This window comes from Spea bombifrons, chromosome 1 (genome assembly GCF_027358695.1).
Source record: "Spea bombifrons isolate aSpeBom1 chromosome 1, aSpeBom1.2.pri, whole genome shotgun sequence".
Lineage (NCBI taxonomy): Eukaryota > Metazoa > Chordata > Amphibia > Anura > Pelobatidae > Spea > Spea bombifrons.
In genome coordinates this window covers 81,428,040-81,455,943 of record NC_071087.1, presented here as the reverse complement: position 1 = coordinate 81,455,943, position 27,904 = coordinate 81,428,040, and the positions used below count along the sequence as shown (strand labels likewise).

Genomic DNA, 27,904 nt, shown 5'->3' with positions numbered 1-27,904 from the left:
GAGACAGGAATATAGGGATTACGAAAAGGAAAGATAAAGAAAAAGGGAATGTGTAACGAGAAAGGAGAGAGAGCATGTGACAGGGTAATCCCAGGAAACATATAAATCTAGAACCTTACCCTTGCTACCTACTCCCTAATGTGTGCATTGGCAAGTAATAACTAGGCCTTAATAACTAGGAAGAGCTAGTTTTATGGGTTGGGCAGAGTGAGCAGGGCTTTGAGGTAGTGGGTGTGATAAATTTTCAAGTAAGTTATTGACAGCTATTCTGCAAAGCGCCCCTTGAAATTATTTTCAAATGTTGGCAACTAAGCATGTGTGCTGTCTGAGGAAAGTTTCCAGGACCTGGCTTAGCTGGTTCTTGCAGGGAAGTGAAGTAAGTAGTTAGGCTGGTCAGTCTGGACCAGCAAAGTATCGCCAGAGATGCCTCTAAATGGGAGCTAGTGTCATTATTAACTCACGGGATATAGTGGATGCATAGAAGGGTAATCCAGCAAATGTGGTTAGTTTCTTTATGTTAGCATTCAATAGGTTAATCTGATGTTCTGTCAGGAAATTTTATATAAATTACGTATTTCTAAAATCAGGACACCTGAACTGATACATTTGGAGGGGATTTTCTGTCAAGATTCAGAGGGGAAAATAGATAAAGAAATTACGTTTTTCTTTCAAATTTTCGCTAGCTTTTACTAAATTTCTCATCCTAAATTTTTAGCTTATTTTGTAACTATGGTATCAAAAGAAAGCTCTCCTTCTCCTTGAAAAAAACAATATATAGTTTACATTAGTACGCTATTCCCAGGAAAGGGGAATAATCACTGGATTTGAGGTACCAAAAACCCCTGGGACTGAAGGGGTTAGGTCCTATTGCTTTGTAAGAACTGTTTGCCCATTTTGTTTTTCCTTTAAGCACCAACACCCAAACACACACACCAGGACAGGCTCTGCCACACTGACAACCAGACACACACACGCCAGGACAGGCTCTGTCACACCGACACCCACACACCAGAACAGGCTCTGCCACACCGACACCCAGACACATAGATACCCAGAAACACACACCGGGACAGGTTCTGCCACACCGACACCCAGACACACACCAGGACAGGCTCTGCCACACCGACACCCATGCCAGGATAGGCTCTGTCGACACCCAGACACACACACAAGGACAAGCTCTGCAACACTGACACCCAAACACATACCAGGAAAGGCTCTGCCACACCCACACCCGAACACACACACACCACGACAGGCTCTGCCACACCGACACCCAAACACACCAGGACAGGCTCTGCCAGACCAACACCCAAACACCAGGAAAGACTCTGCCACACTGACAAATTATGTTCCCGGATGCAGGGCCCCTGCAGAAATTAATGCGGCCTTGCATCCGGGACATAATTTGTCCGGGGACTGCGTCCTTAATCCAGCGACTGTCCCCGGAAACGGGGAACAGTCTAGTCACCCTAGTTTAAAGAGATCACATCGCCAAACCAGATCAGGTTTTTACAATGTGGCAGTCTTTAATTTTCTGGTGGTCACAGTAGCGGGCACCGGAATTCTTTGTAGCAGACACAGGCAGACCATAGCAGTTTATGACAAATCAGTCATAACCTGAGCCTTATTGCCCTAGAGGACCGTGCTTAAGATCACTAAAGTTCCATTTATAGCCCTCATGCTACAAGTTTGGTCACACTCATATATTTTAATGTTTTGGATGGCCAATACTCCCTCACTGCTACGTTATTTAGGGATTGGGGTATATTTTCTACAACTTTTTATTACTATTACATTTTTTGTACAGCGCAACATGACTAAACATAGCTTTGGGGGGTCATACCTCAGGGACTTGTCTTGTAAAAGTACCCCTCCTGACTTTTTTCATATAGAATTAGAAATTCAGTCATCTTATACGGCGGCAACCTTCAGGGTGCTAGTCTATTACATTTTAATATCCATGCTTTTGTCTTTTTTGTATATGCCCCACAGCTTTCTCCAGAGTAGACCCATGCCATCCTGTAGCTATAGCAGCAGACAATGGAAATTAATACCTAAATATACATTTCTTGTTAATAAATAAACCGATATAGATATCACGCGGCACTTTCATCGGCTTGTTTTTAATGCGTTTAATGTGTGATGTCACGAATCCTACACTAACAGCCAACGCAGCCCCTACCCCCCCTCATTTAACCTTCTCTATTTAGCCACGCCTTCATTCCAGCTGCCTACCCATAGACGTCACGGTAGAGCACGTCGGTCCGTTACCGGAAGCCGGAAGTCGTCTTGGTTGTTTTTTCAAGAAGAAGATGTCGGAGTACGAGTCTATCCAGAAAGGACCCTTGAAGTTAAAAGGTGTCGGAGATCTCAGTTTAGGAAAGAAGTAAGACTAATGAACAGAATAAGCTGTCGATGTATTAATAAATAGTTATATTGGCTGGGGAGATAATATTGTTGACGTGACTCGGTGTAATATACGTAGAAGGGTTATGCAATTGGCTGAGACCTATAAGCAGTAAAAACATTTGGGGCAAAACAATACAATTTAATACGTACATGTAAGCTTTTCTTTTATGATGTGACAAAACACCCCTATCATGTCTATGGAGATGAAAAGCTGACCCTCAAGATGATATAAAAAGAAAACATAAAACTTTGCTTAATAGTACAGCTAATCTATAATTTGCAAATCACACTATTGGTGCGTTGTGATTTCCTGAGTTAACATTTTCTAAAATCTCTTAAGCACATTTTGTGGTTAAACGAGTTACCATATGCTTGTATACATGTGTACAAAACCCTAGCAGCAAACTTTTTCCACACACCTTAAAAAATGATACTTTTTCCACTTTTAGTTTTGTTAGCGAATGTTAATTGGGTAAATCTATATTGCTTTATTGATCCGATAGGCGATGAGAAATACATTTTATTGGGCTAGCTTAAAAGGGACCTAATGGTATGGTATTAAAATAGCATTGTATGAATTCCAGAAACACCTTTTATACTGCACTAGAAAATACATCGATTCATACAATAATAACATTTTCTTTTTTTATAACGGGTTGACTTAATTTGGTTTGGATCTAGGAGCCAGACCAAAAAGCTAGGAGCCTTGTTTGTTGAGCCTTTCCATACAATAACATGCATTTACGCACTCTAACACCATAAGTAACACACGCGTCAACATCTTATTGAATATACAAAACAAAGTGGCGCACATCTATGCGTAGAATATAAAATATACTTCCCATTAATGAAACGGAATTCACAGCTGCTTTGTGGGCAATTCTTGGCTAGTACCGTGCTTTACGTGACCCTGCTGGAAAGCATAGAGTGCCGGATTCATGATGGCAACCCTGCAAAACCCTGGGTGCCAGGAATTGGTTTCTAGTTGCCATGGCGACTTTGCACCTATGCTTTGTTTAGCCCTTTTTTATAATAATTATATTTACCTTTACCACAGAAAAGGTATGGCATGTACTAATCAGTAAGCTACATTGTTGATACACAAGTCCTTTTTTTGGGCATTTTTTTTTCATACATGGTTGACATATTAAATATCATTAATTCCGAATTAATAGAGCAGAATAAGACATTTCACTCCCTACTGAATGATGTTGTGTTAAATATTGATATGTATTGTGTTGCAGGAAGAAAAAGAAAGACAAGGATAAAACAAAGATGGTGCAACAGATTACGACAAATAAGAAGACCGAAGAGGAGAAGAAGAAACCAGCTTTGGACAAAAGGACCAAAGCTCAGCTAGCGTTCGAAAAAATGCAAGAAAAGAGAGTAAGGCTAAATAATTACATTGCATGTTTGTGTACAGTTTTTGAAATTGTCATTTGTCTTAAGCTAAACAATAAACAGGCCCTCTCTAAAGCATTTATTTTTTTGTGACATACAAAAACTGGTGGTCTTGATAAAGGTGGCAATGGGTTAGCGGAAATATGACCACCATAAATATTTTTTTTTATCTATAGGACCAGAGGGTGCGTGTACATTTGTGAAAACCCCTTGTCATTGACGAATGACACACTTTTCTGGTTTTCACAAACGCATATGTATATGTGTGTGTATATACAAACACACACACATGTATTATGTATATGTGTGTGTATATACAAACACACACAATCATAAGACCTCCAAAACAGCAATTGAATGTTTTGCCATGGAGAAAATAGTCCATTTGAATTTTATGTTGGTTTTGAAAGTAGTAGTGGCGCTTTCAGCAGTATAGAAGAAACAATCCCATATGTTTCTCTTTATCTATGTTTTTGGATTTGATATGTCTGATATATTATATGGTCTCATTTGCATTCTTAGAAGAAGGCTCCAGGCACGCAGGGGTTCCATCAGACAGATTTATTGTAGGAAACAGACAACAACGTTTCGACCTCACAATGAGGTCTTTATCAAGTTGATAAAGACCTCATTGTGAGGTCGAAACGTTGTTGTCTGTTTCCTACAATAAATCTGTCTGATGGAACCCCTGCGTGCCTGGAGCCTTCTTCTATTTTTGATTTACTGGGGAGCTGGCCCTTCCTGGCACAGCTAAGCACCTGAGTTCCTGTGGGGAGTGAGTGCAGATTCCTAATTCTGGTGATTTGCTCATTTGCATTCTTGTCACTTTATAGCAAATGGAGAGAATATTAAAGAAAGCTTCAAAAACCCACAAACAAAGAGTTGAGGTAAGGCAATACATATATATGTGTGTTATGCATTATGCATTTTTGTATTCTCTTCTTGATTTCGGTTAAAATATGAAAACAGATTGTAAATTTTTGCCATGCAAGATTTCTGCAAAATTAAGCATCTATATTGTTAAGATACATACAGTAGAATCCTAAAGATGTAAATAAACCTGACCCTATAATCCACTCATTTCTGGAAGTTATAGAACTGTTTCTAAACATGTGAACACACTGTGAGCTTTTTGTTAAAGGTGATCACAAAACAATGTATGCTGACATTACCTGCCCAGCCTGTGGTAGGATTATAGGATACTTGCATATTATTCTGGGAATCTACATAAACCCAAATTGTGGAAGGGCTGCTATGTATTGTCATGTCTTTGTCATAGTGGTTTTTGTCTACCCTTTTACAATCTATTCTATGGTGCTTTCAAAAAAAAAAAAAAAAAGCACAGCTTGTATGACTAATCTAATTTCCACTGGCTAGTAATGTTTCATTGTTACACAGCACTATAACTTTTTTTTTATTTTATATATTTTCTTAGGATTTTAATCGGCACCTGGATACCCTCACGGAACATTATGACATTCCTAAAGTCAGCTGGACCAAATAGAAGTCTCTCTCTTCATTATTTATATGGACTTTTTTTTATCAAATATTTTCTTTTCTTCATGTGTTTATATTCTTCACAAAAACATCAAACCTTAATTTTTAATGTTTCTTTTTTGCTGCATTAGCAGTCATTTTTGTTATGCGTTTAAACAGTGGAACCATAAAGATACCAGTGCTGTTTTGCAGGAACTAGTTATTCAAATTGTGTTCAAACTTGTCAAAGAACACACTTTTGTTATACAGCATGTTAACCAAAATAACATAGTTGGTCTCCAGAATATGGTTTTGAGTGGACTGAAATTATTCAATGTGTTTACTTTTTTTTTTTGTAGTAGTTTCAGTGTATAAAAACTTGTCACCTCATACATTTTATTAATTTCAATAAAACAAAATTGAAGAAACAGAAAAAAGTTTTCCCCAGAAGTTCTTGTTTTCAACTTGTACGTGCTCATTAAAAATCAGACCCTGGCAAAAACACACAGTTTTTGCTAAAATGACCGCACTTTGCCTCCAAAGCTGCGGTCCGGAATAAACGAATAACCCAGTCTTCCTGGAATAAAGCATAGTTACCTTTCTAAGCTAGGCCTCTGCATAATGATGCAGTGATTATTGCAATTTGTTTTGCATGCAATGTCAACACCCGCCCATTTTTTTCCCATGTAAAGAACATACATGTGCCAAATTGTTAGAAATGAGTGATGGTCCAGAAAAGCAATCTGAGATTTGAAACTGTAGAGTCCAGACTACTTTGGCTTTGTAAATCCAAAAAATGCTAGACACCTATACACGTGGAATGTTTATATAATCCGAAAATACAGGTTCACATCTTCTTCTACAATTTGCATAAAGAACTCATTAGCAACTTTGTAGAGTGTGGGGGGAAAAAAACCTAGCGCTAAATGTGGCAGAAAATGGTGGCCAGAAAGGTATGGCAAAAGTGAAGGCTTGCCTGTGCCTCAGAAACATACCTTCTTGTGTGTGTGGAAAAGGAATTAACAAGCACTCTGCAAAAACTACAATTTAACGACTGTATACCTTATATGAAAAGAGTTCTACACAAGCCCTTATATTTAAAAAATATATTTTATTATACACAAAATTAAATATAAAAACATATACAGTATTTCATAATTGAAACAACAGAGGTTTTTAGGAAACTAATCAGAGCATATGGAGCATATATACATAAAGTGCCTCAAGTGCATGTAAACAATGAATCAGTCATAAATACCAAAATTATTATCTATTACTCACTATGGAGTGCACCCATTGATTCTGTAAACATGTAGTGGACTTATAACATTTTCAATAAAGATATAAATAATCAATAAGACGTCCTAAAAGTGCTGTAGTGCTTACCCATATTGACCTGGTGGAGGTGCTTGTTAAAAAAAATTTGCTGGAACTGGATGGTTCCCCCGATGGAGACATTAGTGGGGCGTTTTTTTACATGTTATCAAATTACTATTTTTATTTATTTGTTTTATTAATCACATTGTCCTAAGCTCTTTTAAATCAGGCATCTGGCATCATATTATACATGGCGGATGTTGAAGTCCAGAAGAGGGGTCATACGGGGTCCCTGCTGCGGTTCTCGGATGCCTCAACATCTTCATAAGCATTTGGGAGAAGAAAGCGACCTTTTAAAGTCATGACGTGCCAGCCAATTGTCGGGATGTTTTTCTGTGCCTGGCACGTCAATTGTTGTCAAGGGGTTAAAAAATGGGAAACATTTAGGAAAACACTAGACTTGTGCATGGCAAGCAAAATCGATTCAGAAAAAGTTATGTTTTCGCTTGGACAAAATTCGGAGGCATTTTTTCATTTGGAAATGACATTTGGGGGGGGGTGTTCCCAAAGGGAGGTCCCTGACAATTTTTGGACTTGCCTTGAACCTACAGCAGCAAAATCCCAATGTTCCACACCCTGATTTGCACTACAGGACCACCAGCAACAGCAGCACTTAAAATGGATACATTAATCCACCAGCATGCTTGGAGACTGAATTTCTCCCAAAATTGGACCAGTTTAATTAATTGATTGCTCAGAGTAAGGAAAGTGACATGGCAGCAGGAGCAGTAGTAGAAGGGCACTGGAAGTAGGTTGACACTGGCACATATCCAGCACCACTGTACAGGACACTGACTTTCCCCAAAAATTCTAAAAAATATTTATCTCTCGTAGCAAGGAAGGAAATTAAAATGCAGAAGCAGAGAACCGGGCAGGCACTGACATAGTGAACCCCCATCATATTAGAAGCAAGAAAACAAGAATTGATCCATCAGAGTAAGGAAGGGCATTGAGGCACAGAGCAGGGCACAGGTAAGGCACTGGCAGACAGACATATCTAGCCGCAAGACTGATTCCCCATATTAAAAATATACGATTGTTTCCCCAGAGTACGGAAGCTGAGTGAGGAGCAGCAGTAGTACTGCCTGCCCAGGCACTGGGCCTGGGCAGGCAGCCACTGGCAGATAAAAGACACATGCAGCCCCTCGGAGCAGGACTGAAATTCCCCAATATTATACATATTATAATACCTGGTTCTGTCGCCAATATTAATTTATCAAAGAAGGATAATATATGGTATGATAGAAAGATAATAAAAAAATTAACTTGTCCACAAATTAGAGGTTTGGCTGGTAGCAAAACTTACAGTATGGTAGGTGAGCAATGAGCATACCTGGGAACTTGTGGGCTCCGGCTACCTGGAGAATTCTCTTGCAGGACGCGCCCACCGACTGCACACTGATGTCGGTGGGCGGTCCCGCTGACGTTGGTGGGCGGTCCTGCTGATGTCAGGGGAGTTCCTGCTGATGGCAGCGGGAGACACTCCCATTTAATGGAAAAATGGACGGGGCATGCCAGGTATGACAATGAGCATTAATTGAGGGCCTCTGCTAACTGTTACTGACTCAAACTCTCATCAGTGTGTAACTGCTGCTATTGACAAGTTAAAATAATGTCAGCACACTTATATATATCTGATGCTTGTCCTCCTTGTAAATCCAGATTGGCCAGAGTGAAAAAAGTTATAAAAACTCCCACAGATTGTTGGACCCATCCATCATAGCCATCAATGAAACCACCTCTCACGTTTGGCTGTTTATACCTATCAGTCATTGATACGCAGGGCCAGCCCGACAATGGAGCCGAGTGGGGCAACTGCTCCAGACGGCACTTTTGAAGGGACGGCACTTTGCCGCCCCAAGCCCTTTTTGCTTTTAAAGCGGAAGAGAGAGAGGGGCGCCGAGTGGTTTTCGCTTACCAAGTTGTTGGTACCCGCTTGGTGCCCCTCTCTCTCTTCTGTGACCGCTCTAGCTCGGTCTTGGTCCCGGATTGTAATGCTGAGCTCCGGAAGATGACGTCATTTCCGGCGCTCAGCATTACAAGCCGGTACCGAGACGAGCAGGGAGACACGCCGCAGGAATGCTGAAAGGTAAGTACAAGGGGGGGAGGGAGAGGAAGGGTAGATAATGGGGGGGGGGCGGCCCTCCTATACACGCGGGAAGCTTTACATCATTAATGAGTGACAAGAGGGCTTGTAATGGTGGCTACAAGTGGCAATGAATGGGCAAAAGCAAACAAAATTTTGGCATATTAGCAATTTGCTTACGCCAGTTTCTTCGGTGATCACATTAGTTTTTTTTTAGTAGTGCGAATGCACGAAACAGTCAATTTTCATTAAAAAACAAAACAAAAACATGTTTGTAGAAATCGAAATGTATAGATAACACCTAAACTCATACTGGTTTTACCTTAAAAATAACATATAGTAAATGCAGATTAAAAATTGGATCACGCTCATCCACTTTTTCTTTTTAATTTCCTAAATTAATGAATGTGCGCTAAAAAATCCGTCTATACCCTAAACATAAAAAATAACAGTTTAGGATTAAAGAAAAGCGGGCAGCTGTACAAAGACTGCTGATCACTCGATAACAGTTTTAGTTTTCGATAGCCATATGGCAAGCATAACCACGTAGCATTTCTTATAATGTGCGTATTTGTCACGGATATGATTTATTAACAATGTGTGAAACCGGTAAAGATCCTTGTGTCTATAGATTAGGTTATCGCGTGAAGCAGTAGTTTCACGAACACACACGGGTATTTCATTCCGTCTAAGTCATCAAACCGCCATGTCGATAGGGGAAACTGCAGTGACAGCGCCAGCCGGATGCTATGCTATTGCACTTCCGGCCTGTGTGGACCGCTACAGAGAGGTAACGGAGATGCTGCTCTGAGGCAAGAGAACGAAGAGGAGACGGAGCTGTAGGGTTGGATTCTAGGTTGGGGTCGAGGGCGTTTCAGCTGCTGGGAGGATGTCGGCCAGCGCAGTGTACGTGCTGGACCTGAAGGGGAAGGTGAGTGGCGGCGGGTCTGTGTGTCAGGGTGGGCAGTCGCAGCCTTGGCAGCAGGGCCCGGGTGTCGGCGGGGTGGCATAGTTACTGAGCGTGTGTCTGGGGCCTAGCTGGCATGTCACTGTCTGTTCATGTGATTCTATTTGCCTTGCCGTATGACTGCTCACAGACATATTTAGATCTGTATTGTTTTAATTGCAGTGTTTGCAGGCACCCCATTCTTTAAGCGATACGTTTTATGTTTGATACAGGACTGACTCGTTGCTCCCTGCTAGTGCATGTAAATGAAATGTAACATTGATCATCCGTTTACCTTAGAGGTTGTATTTTTTTGGGGGTGGGGGTGTCTATTGGTTAAGATTTCTGTCAACACATCGACTACCTTGAGGGTAGATTAGAAAATTTAGAATTTATGGGTTGGATATTTTGTTTGGCAACGGTTATTATTTGTACCTTTTAAAGTATATGCTAAGCACATTAAATCACAAGTCTCGTTAAGGCTGTCATTTTCTTCCCACAACTTTCCAAATCAGAAATGATTGAAGTAACGGCACTTTAAATCCTTGTCTTGTTGCTTTGGTAACCAATACTAAAGTAGATTAAACAAAAATTCCTTCTGCGGTCTTCAAATTCAAGTCGGAATTCTCTTGTTAAGTCTCCTTTACTTTGGAGATTCAGAGATCAGAGTTTTAATAATCCATTAACCAAGCCCCATGGATCCTAACACTTTACAGCAGTCACATCTTTAGGTGACTGGATTCCTTCTGGCCCCTGGTAGCCCCCATCATTACCTGTACTGTAACGGGGTTATACTATTGATAAACAGGACATAACTTGTGGTGCGTCACATAACAATTTGGAGTTTCAGAAACTAATGGGCCCTGTTCAAATGAGCATACAATCTATACATAGATCATATAGGTGCATTCTCTGCTTTCTTTCTTTTTTAACATGCTAATTTCCCCAGATGAATGCTTCTGTTGCATTATTGCATCCTTAAAGCGGATAGGGAATATCGGTATAAAGTCGGCTAGTGGGTCTTATCTATATATTTTTCCAACCTGGGATGGTATAACTGCTTAGGTCATTATAATGTTTTTTTCAGGGTCTTCAATGTACAGTTTGCTACGGTGTAATGCCCTAACCAGTTCTTGGGCTTTTACATTCATTTGCTCTGGAAATTTATTAGTGTGAAATGTTTTTCATGAGATGAGAGATCTTGTTCCCGAGGTTACACTAATTCCTTTGGTCACCACAGGTTGTTTGCTTTGGTTGCAACACTCCTTCCCCACATGCCAAGTTGTTGATTTCATGGCATGTGTATTTTGTAATTAACCATCTGCAAGGTTCTCACCCTGGCCGAAAAACATACACGTTGCATTCATTGCATGAATCAATTGTCAAGCACAGTTTTAACCCCTTGCTAAACCAATAATTGGATTCACATCTAAATGCGTTGATTATGCATAGGCAATATCAATATTTCTTGTTTTAATAGTTTGTGAGGGATCTCATTAGACTCCCTAAAATTCTCTCATGAGCCAGCACCAAATCTGGTGTGCATGGACCAGATGCTTCTTAATCCCTCCGTTGCATCGTGAATGCTGCTGCTGGACTTGACTTCCTTACCCACTGCTATAGGAGAAGTCCTCTCCCCTTTGTGGCACCTTTTGCTGGTTACCTATGTGCTTCAGGATTCAATAAAAAATCCAGACTCTCGCTTTGAAAGCTCCTCACAGTGGTTCCCTTTACATACATTTCCTGACTCTTACCTGGGATCTCTGCTCAAAAGTCTATCCTCATCTCTGAATTCTACTTCACAATAATGGTTACAAGTTTCTCAAGGGCTGTCCCATTCTTATAGAATGCCCTTCCCTGGCTCATCTGACTCCCCCCCTCACCTTCAATCCTTAAAAATCCCTCAACAAGTTCTTTAGGGATGCTTATCAACTGACTCGTGAACTCTCACTTACTTACCTGTAGCTCAGCTTTCCTAGGCCCTATCCTGCTATTGGACTGTATTTCTATCTAGCAGTATTATTTAGCTCTTGTGTAATATACCGTTGTGATGGGCGCACACCTTTCCTGACATTACGTAACATATAACACCATAAGTTGATTGTAAACTCTTTTGAGCAGGGCCCTTCTTACCTTTTTTGTTTCTGTTAGTCAAAATTGTTATGTCATGTTTATTCATTGTGCAGCGCTTCAGAATGTGATGGTGTTTCATAAAGGGATATAGTCAAATGCATCAAAGTGTTGATGATTGAAGCGTCCTTTTAGTTTCTCAATTGTGGTGAGATGTGAAAGGGCTAGAATACCTGGGTTCCCCTCTCTACAAATTTGTGTAGCAAACACCAGCTGTTCTCAACAGCTGCTGACCTGAGCCAATCAGCAGCCATCTTTCATCTTCCATACATAAATCTCATGATGTACATGAGACGTCAATGAAAGGCATGCATTTGTTTGAAACACACTAAGGGAGGAACGAAAGCTGCAAATTTGTCAAGGACTGATTAGCTTTTCTACCAAAAAATCAATAAAATTAAAGTGATCTATTGTGAGCTACAGTGGAGGGGTTGAACATTTATACCCTAAAACCCCTTTCCCCCAATAAAAAAGTTTAAAACATGTTTTTTTAATTTTTAAGAGCATTTTTTGACTTCTAATTCTCATCAGTCTCGCTCACAACACTAAGGAATGATGCAAGTAAGTTGTAGTCCTTAAAAGCAGGTGCACCAGGTGTGTACTATTCGTGAAAATGTGTGTTTGACTTAGAATATGCGTATTTGGCACAATAACATAATTTAACCCCATCATATATGTGCCTAGCCTGCGCTATATTGGTTAACGTGTGCTGCGGGCCTTTAAAAATCACATATTGGGACAAATTTCCTAAAGTGGGATTGGAGCTTTTAAGAAAATGACAACGGTAGAAAATGAGTGCAGATGAAAGCAATTCCTCTAGGTTTGAGAAGGGCCCTCCTCAGTTGTTTCTGTAAGTCAAATTATGTTATAAACCAACTGTAGGGTTTGTCTACTCATTGTACGACGTTACGGAATATGATGGTATGGTATGGTATGAAAATAACTAACCCATCTAGTCTGCCCATTTTCGCAAACTCTCTTGCCGTTTTAACCTCTACTGCAGGGGTCTTCAAACTGTGGCCCTCCAGCTGCTGCAGGACTACATCTCCCATAATGCTCCTCCAGCTAAGAGGCTGGCAGAGGCGTATGGGAGATGTAGTCCTGCAGCAGCTGGAGGGCCACAGTTTGAAGACCCCTGCTCTACTGCTTCTCTCTATCGCATATAAAAAATAGCAAAATGCATCTGTATTTAGTAGACTTTGGCTTCACATTCCAGCTCTTCTGACATCCGTGCCCGCTTCCTCAGTGATCTGTTGCTTGCTGAGAAAGCAGTGGTAGGAAGTGCTCCAACTGAAACCTAAACTTCAGTGGTGTTGCTGAAATGCTTCGATCACGAGGCATTCAGCAACACCGAACACTCGCCCCAGAACATGTGATTTTGCCACTCGCAAGATGGCAGCACGTCCTTTAAAAAAAATAACAATGTTGGAAAAGTTCGCCAGAGGCTCTCCAGACCCATCTAGACAACTCTGGCTCCACTTGCAGCTTGAATACGGGTACATTGGTCATTAAGTGACAGTTTTTTGCGTGACGTGTCTGACCCGTCAATGGGCGGTAAGGGGTTAAACAATACAGTTAACCTTACAAAGTAAAATGCGTCATTTGTTTAAGGGGCTGGTTTGACTCTATTAATGTAAAGCGAAGGCAGAGAGTTGAAGTCACAGCTCTCTTTAGTCAATAGACCTCAGTGTCTTGCTTAGTAACTTATACTTAATCGGTGTGTATGTATGCATGTGAAAAATATATATATATATATATATATATATATATATGTATATATAATATTATTGATGTTTCTGTTTTTATGGTAAAGTATGTTTGCTCTCTGGTTTTCTGATCTATAGGATAATTTAGAATTGAATGCAAGCCTATGCCTGTATCCCAAAAATGGTGACACTTGGAATGTCAGTAAGCAAGTATATGAAGTTTCCATGTCTGCAGGAGTTGGTTTTCCAGAAGTCACGATACTTTCAGGAATGCTCCTACATGAAGATAAATTCACCCTAGTCTAGTTTAAATCTGCCTGCAAATATTTAACTTTTCTTTAATATTTCTGCTTACGAAGTGACTATCCAGACCATTAGTCAACCAGACCGCCAATGGGAATCATGTTTGATTAGATTCCAGTATAGTTGTTATTCAGTAACTTTGACATTTTCTTTCAAGCCAAATAAATGCCGACTCAGTAGGTTACAGTGTTCTGTAATTGTTTTGCAGACAATGGTTTCACCTATTATTCCACTATAGCACAGTTATTTTCTACTTTATGATTGATTTAACATGCTTGACTGAATCTTCAGATACAAAATAAGGGGACTAATTGTTCCACTTTATCTGTAATTATCTCTGATTCCTGTAGGTGCAAGTTGTTGATTGGTTCAGGTGGCCTTGGGTAGAAAGAAGGGAATATCGTATTTGCTCGATTATAAGACAAATGCTCTGAAAAATACCCCTCATCTTCTAATCGGGGTCGTCTTCTAATCCGACCTCAAATAGAGGTCTGATTAGGAGACTAAGATCCAGATCCCCCGCACCGCTGCAGGGGACCTGCATCCTCCTGTCTCACCCCCCCCATCATACACACACTTACCGGTGCTTCCTGCTGTATTGCCGGGGCAGCGGGTTGACGTCTACGCGATCCGCGTAGACAACGTCCGCTGCAGCCAGAAAGAGGTGGAGTTGGCAGCGGGGGTTGTCTGCGTCCGTCGTGTAGACCTTCCCCGACTGTCAGAGATCAGAGCTCCCTGCACCGGTGCGGGGAACTCTGATCTCTGACAGCCGGGGAAAGTATACGCGACGTACGCATACAAACCCCCGCTGCCAACTCCACCTCCTTCCGGCTGCAGCAGAAGGCGACGTCAACCCGCTGCCCCGGCTGGAAGCCCCGGTAAGAGAGGGGGGAGAGAGAGAGAGAGAGAGAGTGTGTGTGTTAGTTAAATGGGGGCATAGGGCATTTCTGGAGTGGCGTTAAGGGGGCATTTAATAGAGCACTCTGCCTCCTGAAATGCCTTATACCTCCCTATATGGCACTCTGCCCCATAATATGCCTTTCAACCCCCTAAATGCCAGAGTGGCATATAGAGGTATAAGGCATTTCTGGAGGCAGAGTGCTCTATACAATGCCTTTTAACTCCCATAATGCCACTCTGCCTCCTGAAATGCCTTATACCTCCCTATATGCCACTCTGCCCCATAATATGCATTTTAACCCCCTAAATGCCAGAATGGGATATAGGGGTATAAGGCATTTCTGGAGGCAGAGTGGCACATAGGGGGTCAAAAGGCATATCATGGGCCACAGTGCCATATTGGAGTGGCAAGCCTGGGGGCAGATGTGCATAACTGGAGGACAGGTTGGAAAATACAAGAAATAAAAACAAAAAAAATATTTTTCTCAATCATAGCTTTTATTAAAAAAAATAGTTTACATGAATTAACATTTACTGGTAAAACTTTTTTCCTTTGGGGGTCGTCTTATATTCAGGCTTTTTCTTTTTTTCCTAAGTTAATATTAAGATTTTGGGGGGTCGTCTTATAATCAGGGTCGTCTTATAATCGAGCAAATACGGTAATTTCATACGTTTTTGTTTTTTTTTAACAAAATAGTTGAAAAAACAATTATACTGTATCCAGGAGAGTTATGGTGACTTTCAAGAATTGTTGCTGATTTTGTGTACCGGGCTAGCCAGGCTCTTCTTACGGCGGAAGCTCATTGGCATTGGACCTTTATAACGTGTAACAAAGTTAAAAACTTTCCTTCTAGTAAATGAACTTGCTTGATATCTGAAAATGTGACCAGTTATGTTTATGTCTGTTACGTATTGACAAGAATACATCCTTAAACAAAGGTAAAACAGAACCTTACCATTTAAATGCCATCCACTAAGAGAAGCGATCGATGAATGTAGGGCTGCAACTAACGATTATTTTAATAATCGATTAGTTGGCCGATTATTTTTTCGATTAATCGGATAAAAAAAATGAATGTAAATTTTTCATTTATTTTAAATAATTTACTAAACAAATGATGTTAAATACAAACAGCAGAATAAAAAAACTTTGATAAAATGCATTTCTTGTCTTTATTTCCCAACCAGCCCCCCAATATATGCACATTTGAGCACGGGCTTGCTACGCTGTCTCCCAGACATGCCATGCTGCCCCCCCACATATGCCACGCTGCCTACCACAGCACTCCACGCTGCCTCCCACATATGCCACTCCACGCTGCCTCCCACATCTGCCACGCCACGCTGCCTCCCACATCTGCCACTCCACTCTACCCCCCACATGCCACTGTGCCTGATACGCCTTATACCCCCTGAAACACCACTCCATCCTCCCCAGACATGCCACCCTGCCCTCCCCACATCTGCCACGCCATGCTGCCTCCCACATCTGCCACTCCACAATGCCTCCCACATATGCCACGCTGCCTCCCACATCTGCCACTCCACGCTGCCTCCCACATCTGCTACACCACGCTGCCTCCCACATCTGCCACTCCACGCTGCCTCCCACATCTGCCACGCCACGCTGCCTCCCACATCTGCCACTCCACTCTACCCCCCACATCTGCCACTCCACTCTACCCCCCACATGCCACTGTGCCTGATACGCCTTATACCCCCTGAAACACCACTCCATCCTCCCCAGACATGCCACCCTGCCCTCCCCACATATGCCACGCCATGCTGCCTCCCACATCTGCCACTCCACAATGCCTCCCACATATGCCACGCTGCCTCCCACATCTGCCACTCCACGCTGCCTCCCACATCTGCCACTGTGCCTGATACGCCTTATATCCCCTGATACCCCACTCCATCCTCCCCAGACATGCCACTTTTCTACCCCCAGATATGCCACTCTACCCCCAGATATGCCTTATACACCCTGATACACCACTCCGTCCTCCCCAGACATGCCACACTGCCCTCCCCACATATGCCTTATATACTGTATATGCCTTATACCCCCAGATATGTCACTTCACTGCCCCCAGGATTTAGATTCCCCTAAATTAACCCTAAACTCCCCATTAACCATAACTGCCCCTAAATTAACCCTTAACACCCCCTTAACCACAGCATCCCCTAAATTAACCCTAAAGACCCCATCAACCACAGCATCCCCTAAATTAACCCTAAACACACCATTAACCACAACTGCCTCAAATTAACCCCAAACACCCCATTAACCACAGCTGCTCCTAAATTAACCCTAAACACCCTATTAACATAACTGCCCCTAAATTAACCCTAAACACCCAATTAACCATAACTGCCCCTAAATTAACCCTAAACACCCCACTAACCATAACTGCCCCTAAATTAACCCCCACCTCCCCTAACTTTCAGTAGCCCAAATATATATATATATATATATATATATATATATATTACATACATATATACACATATATATATATATATATATATATATATATATATATATATATATATATATATATATATATATATATATATATATATACACACACATACACATATTATATATATATATGTATATATATATGTATATATATATATATATATATATACTTACAGTTAGATGAGTGTCACAGCCATGTGGTTCTGGCCTGGAGAAGGAAGGGGCGGGGCCAGTTGTCACAGTGATTACAGGGAGGGGGAGTAAGTAGGAGCTGCTGCTGTGAGACGGTGAGTCAGACTAAACGGATTATATAATGAGGGGGATTTTTCAGAGCGTTTGCTCTGAAAAAACCCTCATTTTATAATCGATAATAATCGATTCAACTAATCGATAATGAAATTCGTTGGCAACGAATTTCATTATCGATTATTATCGATTTTATCGATTAGTTGTTGCAGCCCTAGATGAATGTGTAAAAAAGTTAAAATAACATAAAAGCATAGGGCACTGTGGTTACTACATGACTTGCAAAGGACGGGAATCCTGTGGTGAAGAGAAGGAAGCCAATCTGTTGGCTATAATGCCCACTTGGGTATCATACACACGTTAAAGTTAATACATGTTATTTTATACTTTTCTCTAATATGTACCCATTCTCAGTGTCTTTAAAATGGGTAAATGTCAGTACTATACACAAGATTTTACAGTAGCTTTTACTTGAAGTATTACCACATTGTTGGCCAACAAATATTCCCCCTAGTTTGTTTTTTTTAGTGCTCCCATTAAAATCAGTGGGCCTTGTGGCAGCCACACGTTTGTTAGGTTTGATACATCAATGTGTACCTAATACCAACCTTAATGTCTGTGTCCTCTTGTTAAGATCCTTAACCCCTTAATGACAAAGCCTGTAAATGTACGGGCTCAAAATGGTTTAGGGACCTCCCATTGTCCTTAAGGGGTTAAAAATGAGCAACTCTGTGTTTTTGTTTTGTTTTTTCTTCTTCGTGTAAAAACAAACACAAATTACACTTTCACATTTGTTTTTTTTCTAACCTGTTAACTGTTTTTATTGCGTTACATGAAGGTCCTTATCTGTCGTAACTACCGAGGAGATGTGGATATGTCGGAGGTAGAGCACTTCATGCCAATCCTAATGGATAAGGAAGAAGAAGGGGCGCTTTCACCCATCCTGGCCCATGGAGGAGTCCGCTTTATGTGGATTAAGCACAACAATTTATATCGTATCCTGTCTTGTTCTTTATCATTTCTTGCCCAGATAAGGCAGTAATGATTCCAATGCATGTTCTGCAAACAAAAGCTATATTTTACATTTCACATGGTGTTAGGTTACTAATAATTAGCCTAAAATGCTGACGCGTTTTGTTTGTTTTTTTTCTCTCTTTTCTTCATGGCCTTCGACAATGCAGCGATCGGTTCTTGATTTTAGAAACCCGGAGTCCTGGTTTCCCCATACCTTAGTCTTATGGTCACACACACACACTAACAGTGGCGGAGGTAATTCCAACAAACACTGGATAATGACTGTAATAGTAAATGTCATAGACTGATAAAAAGGAGCCACATCCTGCAGTGTACTTTATAATCCCAAGATGTGTGTGTGTGATCGCAATACATTGCTCATCTTTTAGCTAAAATACCCCGTTCGAATGCCGCATTTTAAACGCTGTTAGAATAAGAAATGGGCATTCAATGTACCAGGTCTACCTGTTATCCAGCATTTGCCTAAAGTACTATGACTCCTTTGAGTAAACACTCTCCATTGACTTATGTTTACCTTAACAAAAGCTTAGTTGTTGCCACCTCCAAGAAGAATGCTTGTGTATCCTTGGTATTTTCATTTCTTTACAAAGTGGTCCAGGTATGTATTCAAAAATATCTTACTGCAAATCAAAACGTAAGTCACAAAATAGCCCTTACATTAAAACCTTATCTTCCTGAGCATAGAAGATGCAATATATAACACCACGAATGCTGGACGTGTAATACAGAACAAACTTTCTAGCAGTTTTGTTGTAAAGAAGTAAACTTCCAAACAAGCATACATTGTGTATTAAGTTGAGAAATATTATACCTGTTCAATGTCTGGAACTATTTCTATGACATTTCTTCAGTCTGCACTGGTACCAGGCAGAAGTAATTCTGAATGATGCATCTACATTTATGTAGTTAAATTGTATAAAGAAAAAAAGCTTTAAGACCTGTTCTGAAAAAGTATAGGTAGATGCCAGTTGTCATCTTACCATATAGTTTAAATCTAGTCTACAGTAGTATATTAAACTTTTTTTTTTTTTTTCTTCAGGTGTTTTCCGAGTACTTCAAAGAGCTTGAAGAAGAAAGTATCCGTGACAATTTTGTCATCATATACGAGTTGTTGGATGAATTAATGGATTTTGGCTATCCACAAACAACAGATAGCAAAATCTTACAGGAGTAAGTAGAGCACACATCTAAGTTAATGCTGCACAATTGTAGTTTTTAGTGTATGAACCTTTCACTAGTGTGTCGTGATGCACAGCCACACTTTTTTATCACCATCATACCATAACTATCTTGCTCAGTTCAACTCTCTTCTAATGTAATATGCTTCCAAATAAACATGTCAACTTTATTTGTCACTGTATTTGTGATACCTGTGTGCAACAGTTTTACCAAATGCCATTGGACAGCTACAGCATTACAGTTTATAAGCAGTAGACAACACCTTTGTCATAATGTTGCTTCCCGAAAATTACAATAATGCTTTTCTAACAAAAAATGGCTCTGTTAAAAGGGACAGCTGCACTCAGAAGTTTTGCTTATTTCGTTTAACATCAACTGTTGCTTGGTAAGCAACACAACCCAGTTTATTCCTTTACCCAACCTCCCCCATGGTCCCAATGCTTTCTCTATGCATCTCTTCATGCAACTATTGGGTTGACATTTCTAATTGGTTCATGGCTGTTGGAAACTTGTATTCATGCTATGAATGAAACCAATGTTTATGATGTGCATTGGGCTGAATTTGTGTTGTCTGCCCTCCTACATCTGTGACGACTTCTATCTTTTTCAAGGTACATCACTCAAGAAGGACACAAATTGGAAACTGGTGCCCCTCGACCACCTGCCACAGTCACAAATGCCGTGTCCTGGAGATCAGAGGGAATCAAATATAGGAAGAATGAAGTTTTCTTGGATGTTATAGAATCTGTTAATCTACTGGTAAATAACTTTTTAGTTAAGCTTTACTAGGCACGCAACATAATGTGCATCCCCAAACCAGATCTGGCCACTGCCTTTGCCTCAACACTGTAAATATGCTAAAGAAACCCCAAGAGCATGCCTGCCAGTCCCATGAAAAATGTCCCTGACACATTTTGTATAAAGTTCAAAAGAATCTTCAGTGACACTCCGTACCAGTGTATGCATGGTAATGTATAGATGCCATCGAATTATAAGGTTATTTGTCTGCACACACTCACAATGCTTCTCTCTATCATTCTCCCGTTCATAATGATTTTGAGAAGTTGATGTCCTGGCCCTACCATTTAGGTTCTACTCCATAGGTTAGGGCTTCATGGGGCCCTGAAAATGCAGTTCACCAAGGACACTAGAAACCCTCAGCCCTGTCCTGAGTACTGACTGAGGGGAAAATGTCGCAGTAACTGTTTGGTTCATTGTATGTATATATGTATATACATACACACATTATAACTGTATTACATGAGATCAGTTTTTCATTTGAGCATGAAGGCCAGTGTTACTAGAGCTAGAAAGTAAGAATGTCCTTTCGGTGATTTCAAATAGGAGTTTTGCTGAGCATGTCAAAAAAACATACAATACAAATGCCACCTAGTAGCAGTAGCAAAAAGGTAATTTCTCAGGTTAATAATCTATGCAGTATGGCGTTAGGGGTTCCTGGTGGCAACCAATCCCATTTTTTCTTGCAATGCATTTGGCGGCAAAAAACCCCAAAACAAATAGGCCTGTCTGCTTTGCCCCTCCAAACCATTCGTTTTTAAGTAATGCTCTGGACAACAGTTTGCTTATCCCTCTATCCCTCACTTTAAAAAAAAAAAAAACATTGTATTTTTTTTTTTATTTTTTTATTTTTATTTTATTAGACCCTCTTAATAAGTAATAATGCACAAAAGTTTATTTCTCAGGTTGGCATTATTTCCCATCCATACTGTTTCAATAAGTGGCCTGGTGCTTTTCAGGTGCGCTTACAGATAAGCAGTGATCTCTTGCATAAGGATTGGGTGATTGTGTAATTACCTATTGCGTTTCTAGAAGCTGACATACAATTCCATAGAGGGTGTTGTCATGGTTTAGTATTTACAAAATAATAAGCTTAAAAAACACAGCCAAGTGTACTTGTGTTAAACATATTTATTTTATGAAATGAACTTCTAGAGAAACAAAGTATTATAATACTATATTGACTTTTCCATCCATCTGCTCAGAGTGATTGAATTTGGATTATGAATCATTACCGGAGAAGTGAAAATAAAGTATCTTCCTTCTGTGGCTAATACAAAATTACACTCTTTTTATTATTATTATTTTGCCTTCTGTTTGTTTTGTTCAAGAGGGCAGTCGTGAAGCTGATTCCCTTGTCTTCAGTACCGCTTGCTTGGACTTTGGGTCGTACGTTAAAAGCAATTAGGCATTTCATTGGTTGCTATAATAGCTTCATTTTACCAGTTTGCGGCACCATTGCTTTTTAAGTGTAACATCCCATTGTTCTCCCAAGTCTTTCCTATGGAAGTGACCGTGTGGTATGGTAAAATAGTTGCATATTTAATATATATTAACTTTGTGGCTCATTTTCTTGTGCAGAAAATTTTCTTGTGCAGTCTGTGTGGATTCCCTCCTATTTATGGTATGCGATGTACATGTAAAAATGAATTAATGGAAGCTGACCTTGCACACACCATTGAGTTGCTTTGTAGGGGTAGCTTTCTGTTCATTATAATGTAGCTTTCCTTAGTCCTAGTCTAATAGTCTGGTTAGTCAGGGGTTTTCATCATAAAGCAATGCGCTTCCACCATTATTCACCCCAATTAGGGTTTAGAGCCGTGATTTCCCCCTTGTTAGATATATACGTGCTGCAGGTGACTTTGCAGACACCAAGAGCATATATGAGGGGAACATGGCGTTACAAGTCCATTACATGTTAGTACAGACCTTCTGGTTACGGTCATATTTCTTCCATATAGTTTCTATATTTTACAGATTTCTAGACTGTGACAAATGCACGCTTTTTTTGGCAGGAATATAACTTTGTGTTTCTTTTGCAGGTGAGTGCAAATGGCAATGTATTGCGGAGTGAGATAGTTGGATCAATCAAAATGAGAGTGTTTCTCTCAGGAATGCCTGAACTTCGTCTTGGATTAAATGATAAAGTGCTCTTTGAGAATACAGGACGTAAGTTAGTATGTCTTGGGACTCCGTTTATCTTGTTCTTATACATATATGTGGAATACTGCTTTTGTTTACTCTTTAACACTGTCATTTAACTCTAAACACAAGACTCACATCTTTTATTAATGTTTAATGTTTCCACTTGCTAATTCTGTGATTTTAATCTAAGGAGGCAAGAGCAAGTCAGTGGAGCTAGAAGATGTCAAATTCCACCAGTGTGTGCGCCTTTCCAGATTTGAGAACGACCGAACTATATCCTTCATACCCCCTGATGGGGAATTTGAACTCATGTCTTATCGTTTGAACACACATGTAAGTACTCAAATAATAGAGGTTTCCTTACTTTGATGAGCAAAAAAAACCTCGGGGTTGTATAATTCCAACATTACATAGTGCAAGTATCATGATGGGACAAAGCCGCTTAGAAAATGAGCTGAACAAACAAGATGGCATGTCTAGATTGTCATCTGGTGCTTTAGTGTAAGTAAAGGTTCTACCCCAAACCAGGAAACATGCCCGGCACCCGGAACTGCATGTCTAAGATGTCGGACAATACAAATTGCGCATCCCTGTGCTAAACCCCAATTATAGGCCGCACCCCGACTTTAAAGACTTAAAGTGGGGGGGGCTATAATCTGGCCAATATGGTATGTTGTTGTTATCTTCGTTATTGCCAGTTTTAAGAGGGAAATGTTTTTAGTTTATCGAAAAATGTTTTTGTGGTTCAAAAATGTTTTGATTTAACATGTATTTTTAGTATAATTCCAATTGAATGCTGTCCTTGTATGTTTGGGGAAATTGTATTACTCACGATGTGTTTGTTTTCTGTTTTAGGTGAAACCTCTGATCTGGATTGAATCTGTAATTGAAAAACATTCCCACAGTCGTATAGAGTATATGATTAAGGTTTGTAAGCCTTGCGTACAGAGTAGTAAATTGTAAACTCTTTGAATAACCAGCTGCAGATGCAAATGGATTTCCTTTTCTCCCCAGGCCAAGAGTCAGTTCAAACGTAGATCAACGGCCAACAATGTGGAAATTCACATTCCAGTTCCAAATGATGCAGACTCTCCTAAATTCAAAACCACAGTGGGAAGTGTGAAATGGGTCCCTGAGAACAGTGAAATAGTGTGGTCTATAAAGTCTTTCCCGGTATGAATAGCAATTATTCAACTTTTGCATGCCTCTACATCCATATGTACAAAATATACACAAGTACGTCGATGGGAATAATTCTACACTACGTGTTGCTTAAAAATCCAGATGTATTCTTGCAGGGCTCCAGAGGTATCATTGGGTTGCTATATCCATTAGGAAATCGCACTGGCCATTTAATCAGATATCCCATAAAATAAGCATAGCGCCGTAAAATAAGGGAGCCCTTGTTTGATTTGGTTTCACTGAAGTGAAATCAATACTATATCCAATATAACTTGTGTTCATTTTAATCCCACTGATTTGGGAGTTTGCAGAAAGATAGAACATGTCTGCTCTCTGATATCACTAAAAGGGACCAACCAATGAATGATATCAAAATCTAACTTTTGTGTCGCATGTGCCAGAGTTCCCTGACGTTTTATGTTGGTTGTGATTTTTACAATTAAAGGATTTCCTGGGGAGGTTTTGCCAGTTACAGTACCAGATCAGAGCTGTAACTAGACTCTTGTTGCCCGGGACAGGTGGTGTCCAGATAATATTAATCATTCTTTTAACTTGGCCCTCCAGCTTGGTCCCTGATGTTTGTGGACCACCCTTTTGGCAACAAATAGGGAGAGTGATTTATTCATGATACTGTTTATTTAGTTTTTTTTTTTTTTACTTTTGATATGTCTTTCAGGGTGGCAAAGAATATCTCATGAGAGCTCACTTTGGCCTCCCGAGTGTCGAGGCAGAGGATAAAGAGGGCAAACCCCCAATCAGTGTGAAATTTGAGATTCCTTACTTTACCACCTCAGGAATCCAAGTATGTAAATACAATTTTATTAGATTTTCCTTTTGTTTTCTAATTTTCACAGTGGATTTTAATATATATAAGTATATATTCCTGTATTATAATTCATCTTTTTTTTTTCACCGTATTTTAAAGGTTCGTTACTTGAAAATTATTGAAAAAAGTGGTTATCAGGCTTTGCCTTGGGTGCGTTATATAACCCAAAATGGAGGTAAAGTATATAAAATATCTACTTTGAGTTGTCGTGTTATTGTATTGTATTTAGCATGTAAATTGGAGCCATGGTATTCCTGGAAATTTAAACCCCTGGCGGGCACTATGCATTTCTTTCCTACTGGGATACCTCCTTTTTAATGTTACTGCCGGTCCACTGGAATGTGCCATTAAGATGACTTCACAGTGTGGATATAGCATAGCCCAGGGCTCGACAAATCCCAGGTCGCCATGGCGACACAGAATTTTGTCCTGGCGCCTAGGTTTTGTCAGCCTCTTACATCCAGAAAAAATTGTGGATGTAAGTGGCTGAGTCACCACACGGGGGCGCTGCTGCTGCTGCCCAAGCCTGAGATCACTCCCACGGAGTGATCCTGTAGGCTGAAAACGCGGTTGCTGCAAAACCAGCAATCGTGTTTTCAGCTGCCACAGGCAGCTTCAGGGAAGGGGATTGTGTGTTGATTGGGTCCCCACACAAGTGTGGGGACCTGACACAACACCCCCCTGCTGCCTGATCGCTCCATGAGAGCGACAATGCAGCGTTAACCCCTTCAATGCCGCATTTAGGGGTTAATTCCCGTTTTGTACGGGGCTCTGCTGCTGGTGGTCTGCCTGGAAGCCCAGGCAGACCAGCAACAGCAAAAACGAGCCCCCACAAGCCCTTTGATGATTCCTGTAGGCATGGAAGCCTACAGCAGTCATCAGAGACTCCCCCCTGCAATGGCTGGTCTATAGACCAGCAATTGAGTCCCAGCTGCCAGAGGCAGCTTCAGGGACAGGGGAGAGGGTTCTTCGGTCTCCACATGAGTGTGGAGAGCAGCCCCAACACCCCCCTGCTGCCTGATCACTCCATGAGAGCGACAGTGCAGTGTTAACCCCTTCAATGCCACAATTGTGTATGACACATTCGTGGCATTGCAGGGGTTAACATTTGTCCCCACAAACTTGTGGGGACTAAATATCAGTCAATGCTGTGCTCCAATGGAACATCAGCATCGAAAGAGTTAAAAAAACAGAACAAAAAAAAAACAAACAAACAGGTCAAACACTGTGAGTTTAGTAAGTGGGCCGGTGATGATCAGATCACTCCTGGCTCCTAACTTTTTTACCTGGCGCTTAGATTCACAACAAATTTGTCAAGCCCTGGCATAGCCTAATTAACAAAACATGGGTATACCTATGTAGAGAGACATTGAAGAATACTAATTTTACTGTTACTTTTTTCATTTAAATAGTCTTATTTAATGTATGCCTTCATCAAATGACTTTGGCTTTAGGACTCTTGCCCTATAAATCTGAAAGTGTTCTGACATCTGTTGGTCCCCTTTTTATAGGAAGGCTTTTCAGTCCCTTATTAATGCGCATGATTTAATAATGAGATGCTGGACTTTTGCCTCTATAGTGTATGTCTAAAATCTGTGTCACATTGTATTGTTTATCACTGTGTCAACATTTCTGTCTGTGAAAATCCTAATTATATTTGTATTTTTCTTTTTATAGACTATCAGCTTCGTACACAGTAAGAAGAGTCTTTTTGCAGTCATCTAGCTATACTACACAGAGCAATTTATTTAGATGGGGATCTGTTATTATACTCAAATGGATTGGTGAAGGAGAAGGCCAAACACAAACGTTCATGGACAGTTATTTTCTATTGAAGCCTGGTTGCAGCTTAATTGCGGAATAGCAAAACGTGGCAATGCTTTATCACACATGGTTTTGTATGTTTTGCAGCACTTTTGCTCTCGGGCCATCTGATCATGTAGGCATCCACATTATCTATTACATATTATCATATTCCAGATCCCTCACACTAAAAAAAAAATACCAAGAAAATGTAAGCAATTCATTTTGTGAAGGCAGGGACCAATACATTGTGAAACATGTAGAAAGAATTCTCATAGAAGAAACTAAATGATATCCCCTTTGAGATTTAGCAGATGGTTAAAATGGACCATGACGAGATATACATACACACACTCAGATGTTTTTCGACATATAGCTTTAGGTAATCCTAAAACTGGAAGTTTTCTGTTGCGTTTTTGGGCTGTGCCTTGTCGGAATGTTGACCAGTTTAAACCAAGAAACACAGCACCATTTCTATATTGGCTTTAACTGGTAACTGTAGTGGATCTCCAGTGTTAAGTTTCAATTTGGTCAGCATGTAATGGTATCTTCTCCATGTCATAATTAACGAATCAAAACAGATAATTGGTTATGAGGAATATTACAATGATGGAGTTACTTCATGCCCTCCGCTTTGTTTAGGCACAAAAACCCCAACAAGCTAAATGTGTACAATGTAACTAAAACATTAGATTGTCCACCACCAAACGATAAAAATCCCTTCGATCCATATAAGAAAAGCTTCCAGTTCTGCAGTTAAAATTTGGTAAAATGACATATAGTTCATATATTGCATTCAAAAGTAGCCCATCAGACATCAGAGTAGTAATAACCTGACCCTAAAGTGCCCCCTTTTGTCAGCACACAGCTGTGGGTATTTCCAATCAAGCTGTTTATTGGGATAAAAAATGGCTCTAGAGCGTAACTTAAGGTCTATGTGGAGTCACAGTAGGAAGAGCCAGACCCTTGGGGTTGCATGCTTGGATTAGCCTTCACCTACATCTGTTTTGCTGCAGAGTACAAACAGTAGTAACTTTAGTAATGAGTTCTGGACACAACCTGTATTCCAACACAGGCCCACGAGTGCACCATTTCCCTAGGACCCTAGAGAACAATGAATCCTAAACTGTTACATTTGTTGTGATGGGTATTTTATCTACAATTCTAGATACATGCCCTTCTGCTGCAACACAAACTGTTATCTCAGCCTAGATCATAACCGTTGTATTATTTTCTATCACACGGTTGGTGTCATTAGTAAAAATAGGCCATTTTTGTCAAAGCAAAGCTGGTAATAGTGAAAAGTGTACATTGTTATCCTTGGACTTTTTACATTCATTTTTGGCAGTTTGCTTTGATAAAGATGATTTGCTTGTATTAGTTATTAAACCTTGTGTTACCTTGTACCTCATTTTAAAGGATTTACTTTTTAGCTACTATAAATAATAGCACATGTTTTGCAATTTCA

At 40.3% G+C, this 27,904-nt stretch overlaps 2 protein-coding genes across 2 annotated transcripts; both read left to right on the top strand.

Annotated features, from left to right (window-relative positions):
- The first annotated feature begins 2,242 nt into the window (after positions 1-2,242).
- On the top strand, positions 2,243-5,424 carry FAM32A (family with sequence similarity 32 member A). Its single transcript, XM_053465708.1, has 4 exons — positions 2,243-2,389; positions 3,657-3,798; positions 4,647-4,700; positions 5,249-5,424. Exons 1-4 carry the CDS (start codon positions 2,316-2,318, stop codon positions 5,315-5,317), a joined length of 339 nt encoding a protein of 112 aa, XP_053321683.1. The 5' UTR covers positions 2,243-2,315; the 3' UTR covers positions 5,318-5,424.
- A 4,094-nt stretch (positions 5,425-9,518) lies between these two features.
- Positions 9,519-27,160, top strand: LOC128492913 (AP-1 complex subunit mu-1). The gene is made up of 12 exons (XM_053465678.1): positions 9,519-9,683; positions 18,307-18,463; positions 19,034-19,101; positions 19,543-19,673; positions 20,294-20,441; positions 22,523-22,649; positions 22,816-22,958; positions 23,481-23,552; positions 23,640-23,798; positions 24,484-24,609; positions 24,733-24,808; positions 26,311-27,160. Exons 1-12 carry the CDS (start codon positions 9,642-9,644, stop codon positions 26,331-26,333), a joined length of 1,272 nt encoding a protein of 423 aa, XP_053321653.1. The 5' UTR covers positions 9,519-9,641; the 3' UTR covers positions 26,334-27,160.
- The last annotated feature ends 744 nt before the right edge of the window (positions 27,161-27,904 follow it).

Bases quoted from the DNA above. Each gene is read 5' to 3' on its own strand.
- FAM32A (XM_053465708.1), top strand. From the start codon at position 2,316: ATGTCGGAGTACGAGTCTATCCAGAAAGGACCCTTGAAGTTAAAAGGT. The intron at 3,799-4,646 runs GTAAGGCTAAAT...GTCACTTTATAG, and splicing joins AAAAAATGCAAGAAAAGAGA to CAAATGGAGAGAATATTAAA. The intron at 4,701-5,248 runs GTAAGGCAATAC...ATATTTTCTTAG, and splicing joins CCCACAAACAAAGAGTTGAG to GATTTTAATCGGCACCTGGA.
- LOC128492913 (XM_053465678.1), top strand. From the start codon at position 9,642: ATGTCGGCCAGCGCAGTGTACGTGCTGGACCTGAAGGGGAAG. The intron at 9,684-18,306 runs GTGAGTGGCGGC...CGTTACATGAAG, and splicing joins TGCTGGACCTGAAGGGGAAG to GTCCTTATCTGTCGTAACTA. The intron at 22,650-22,815 runs GTAAGTTAGTAT...TTTTAATCTAAG, and splicing joins GCTCTTTGAGAATACAGGAC to GAGGCAAGAGCAAGTCAGTG.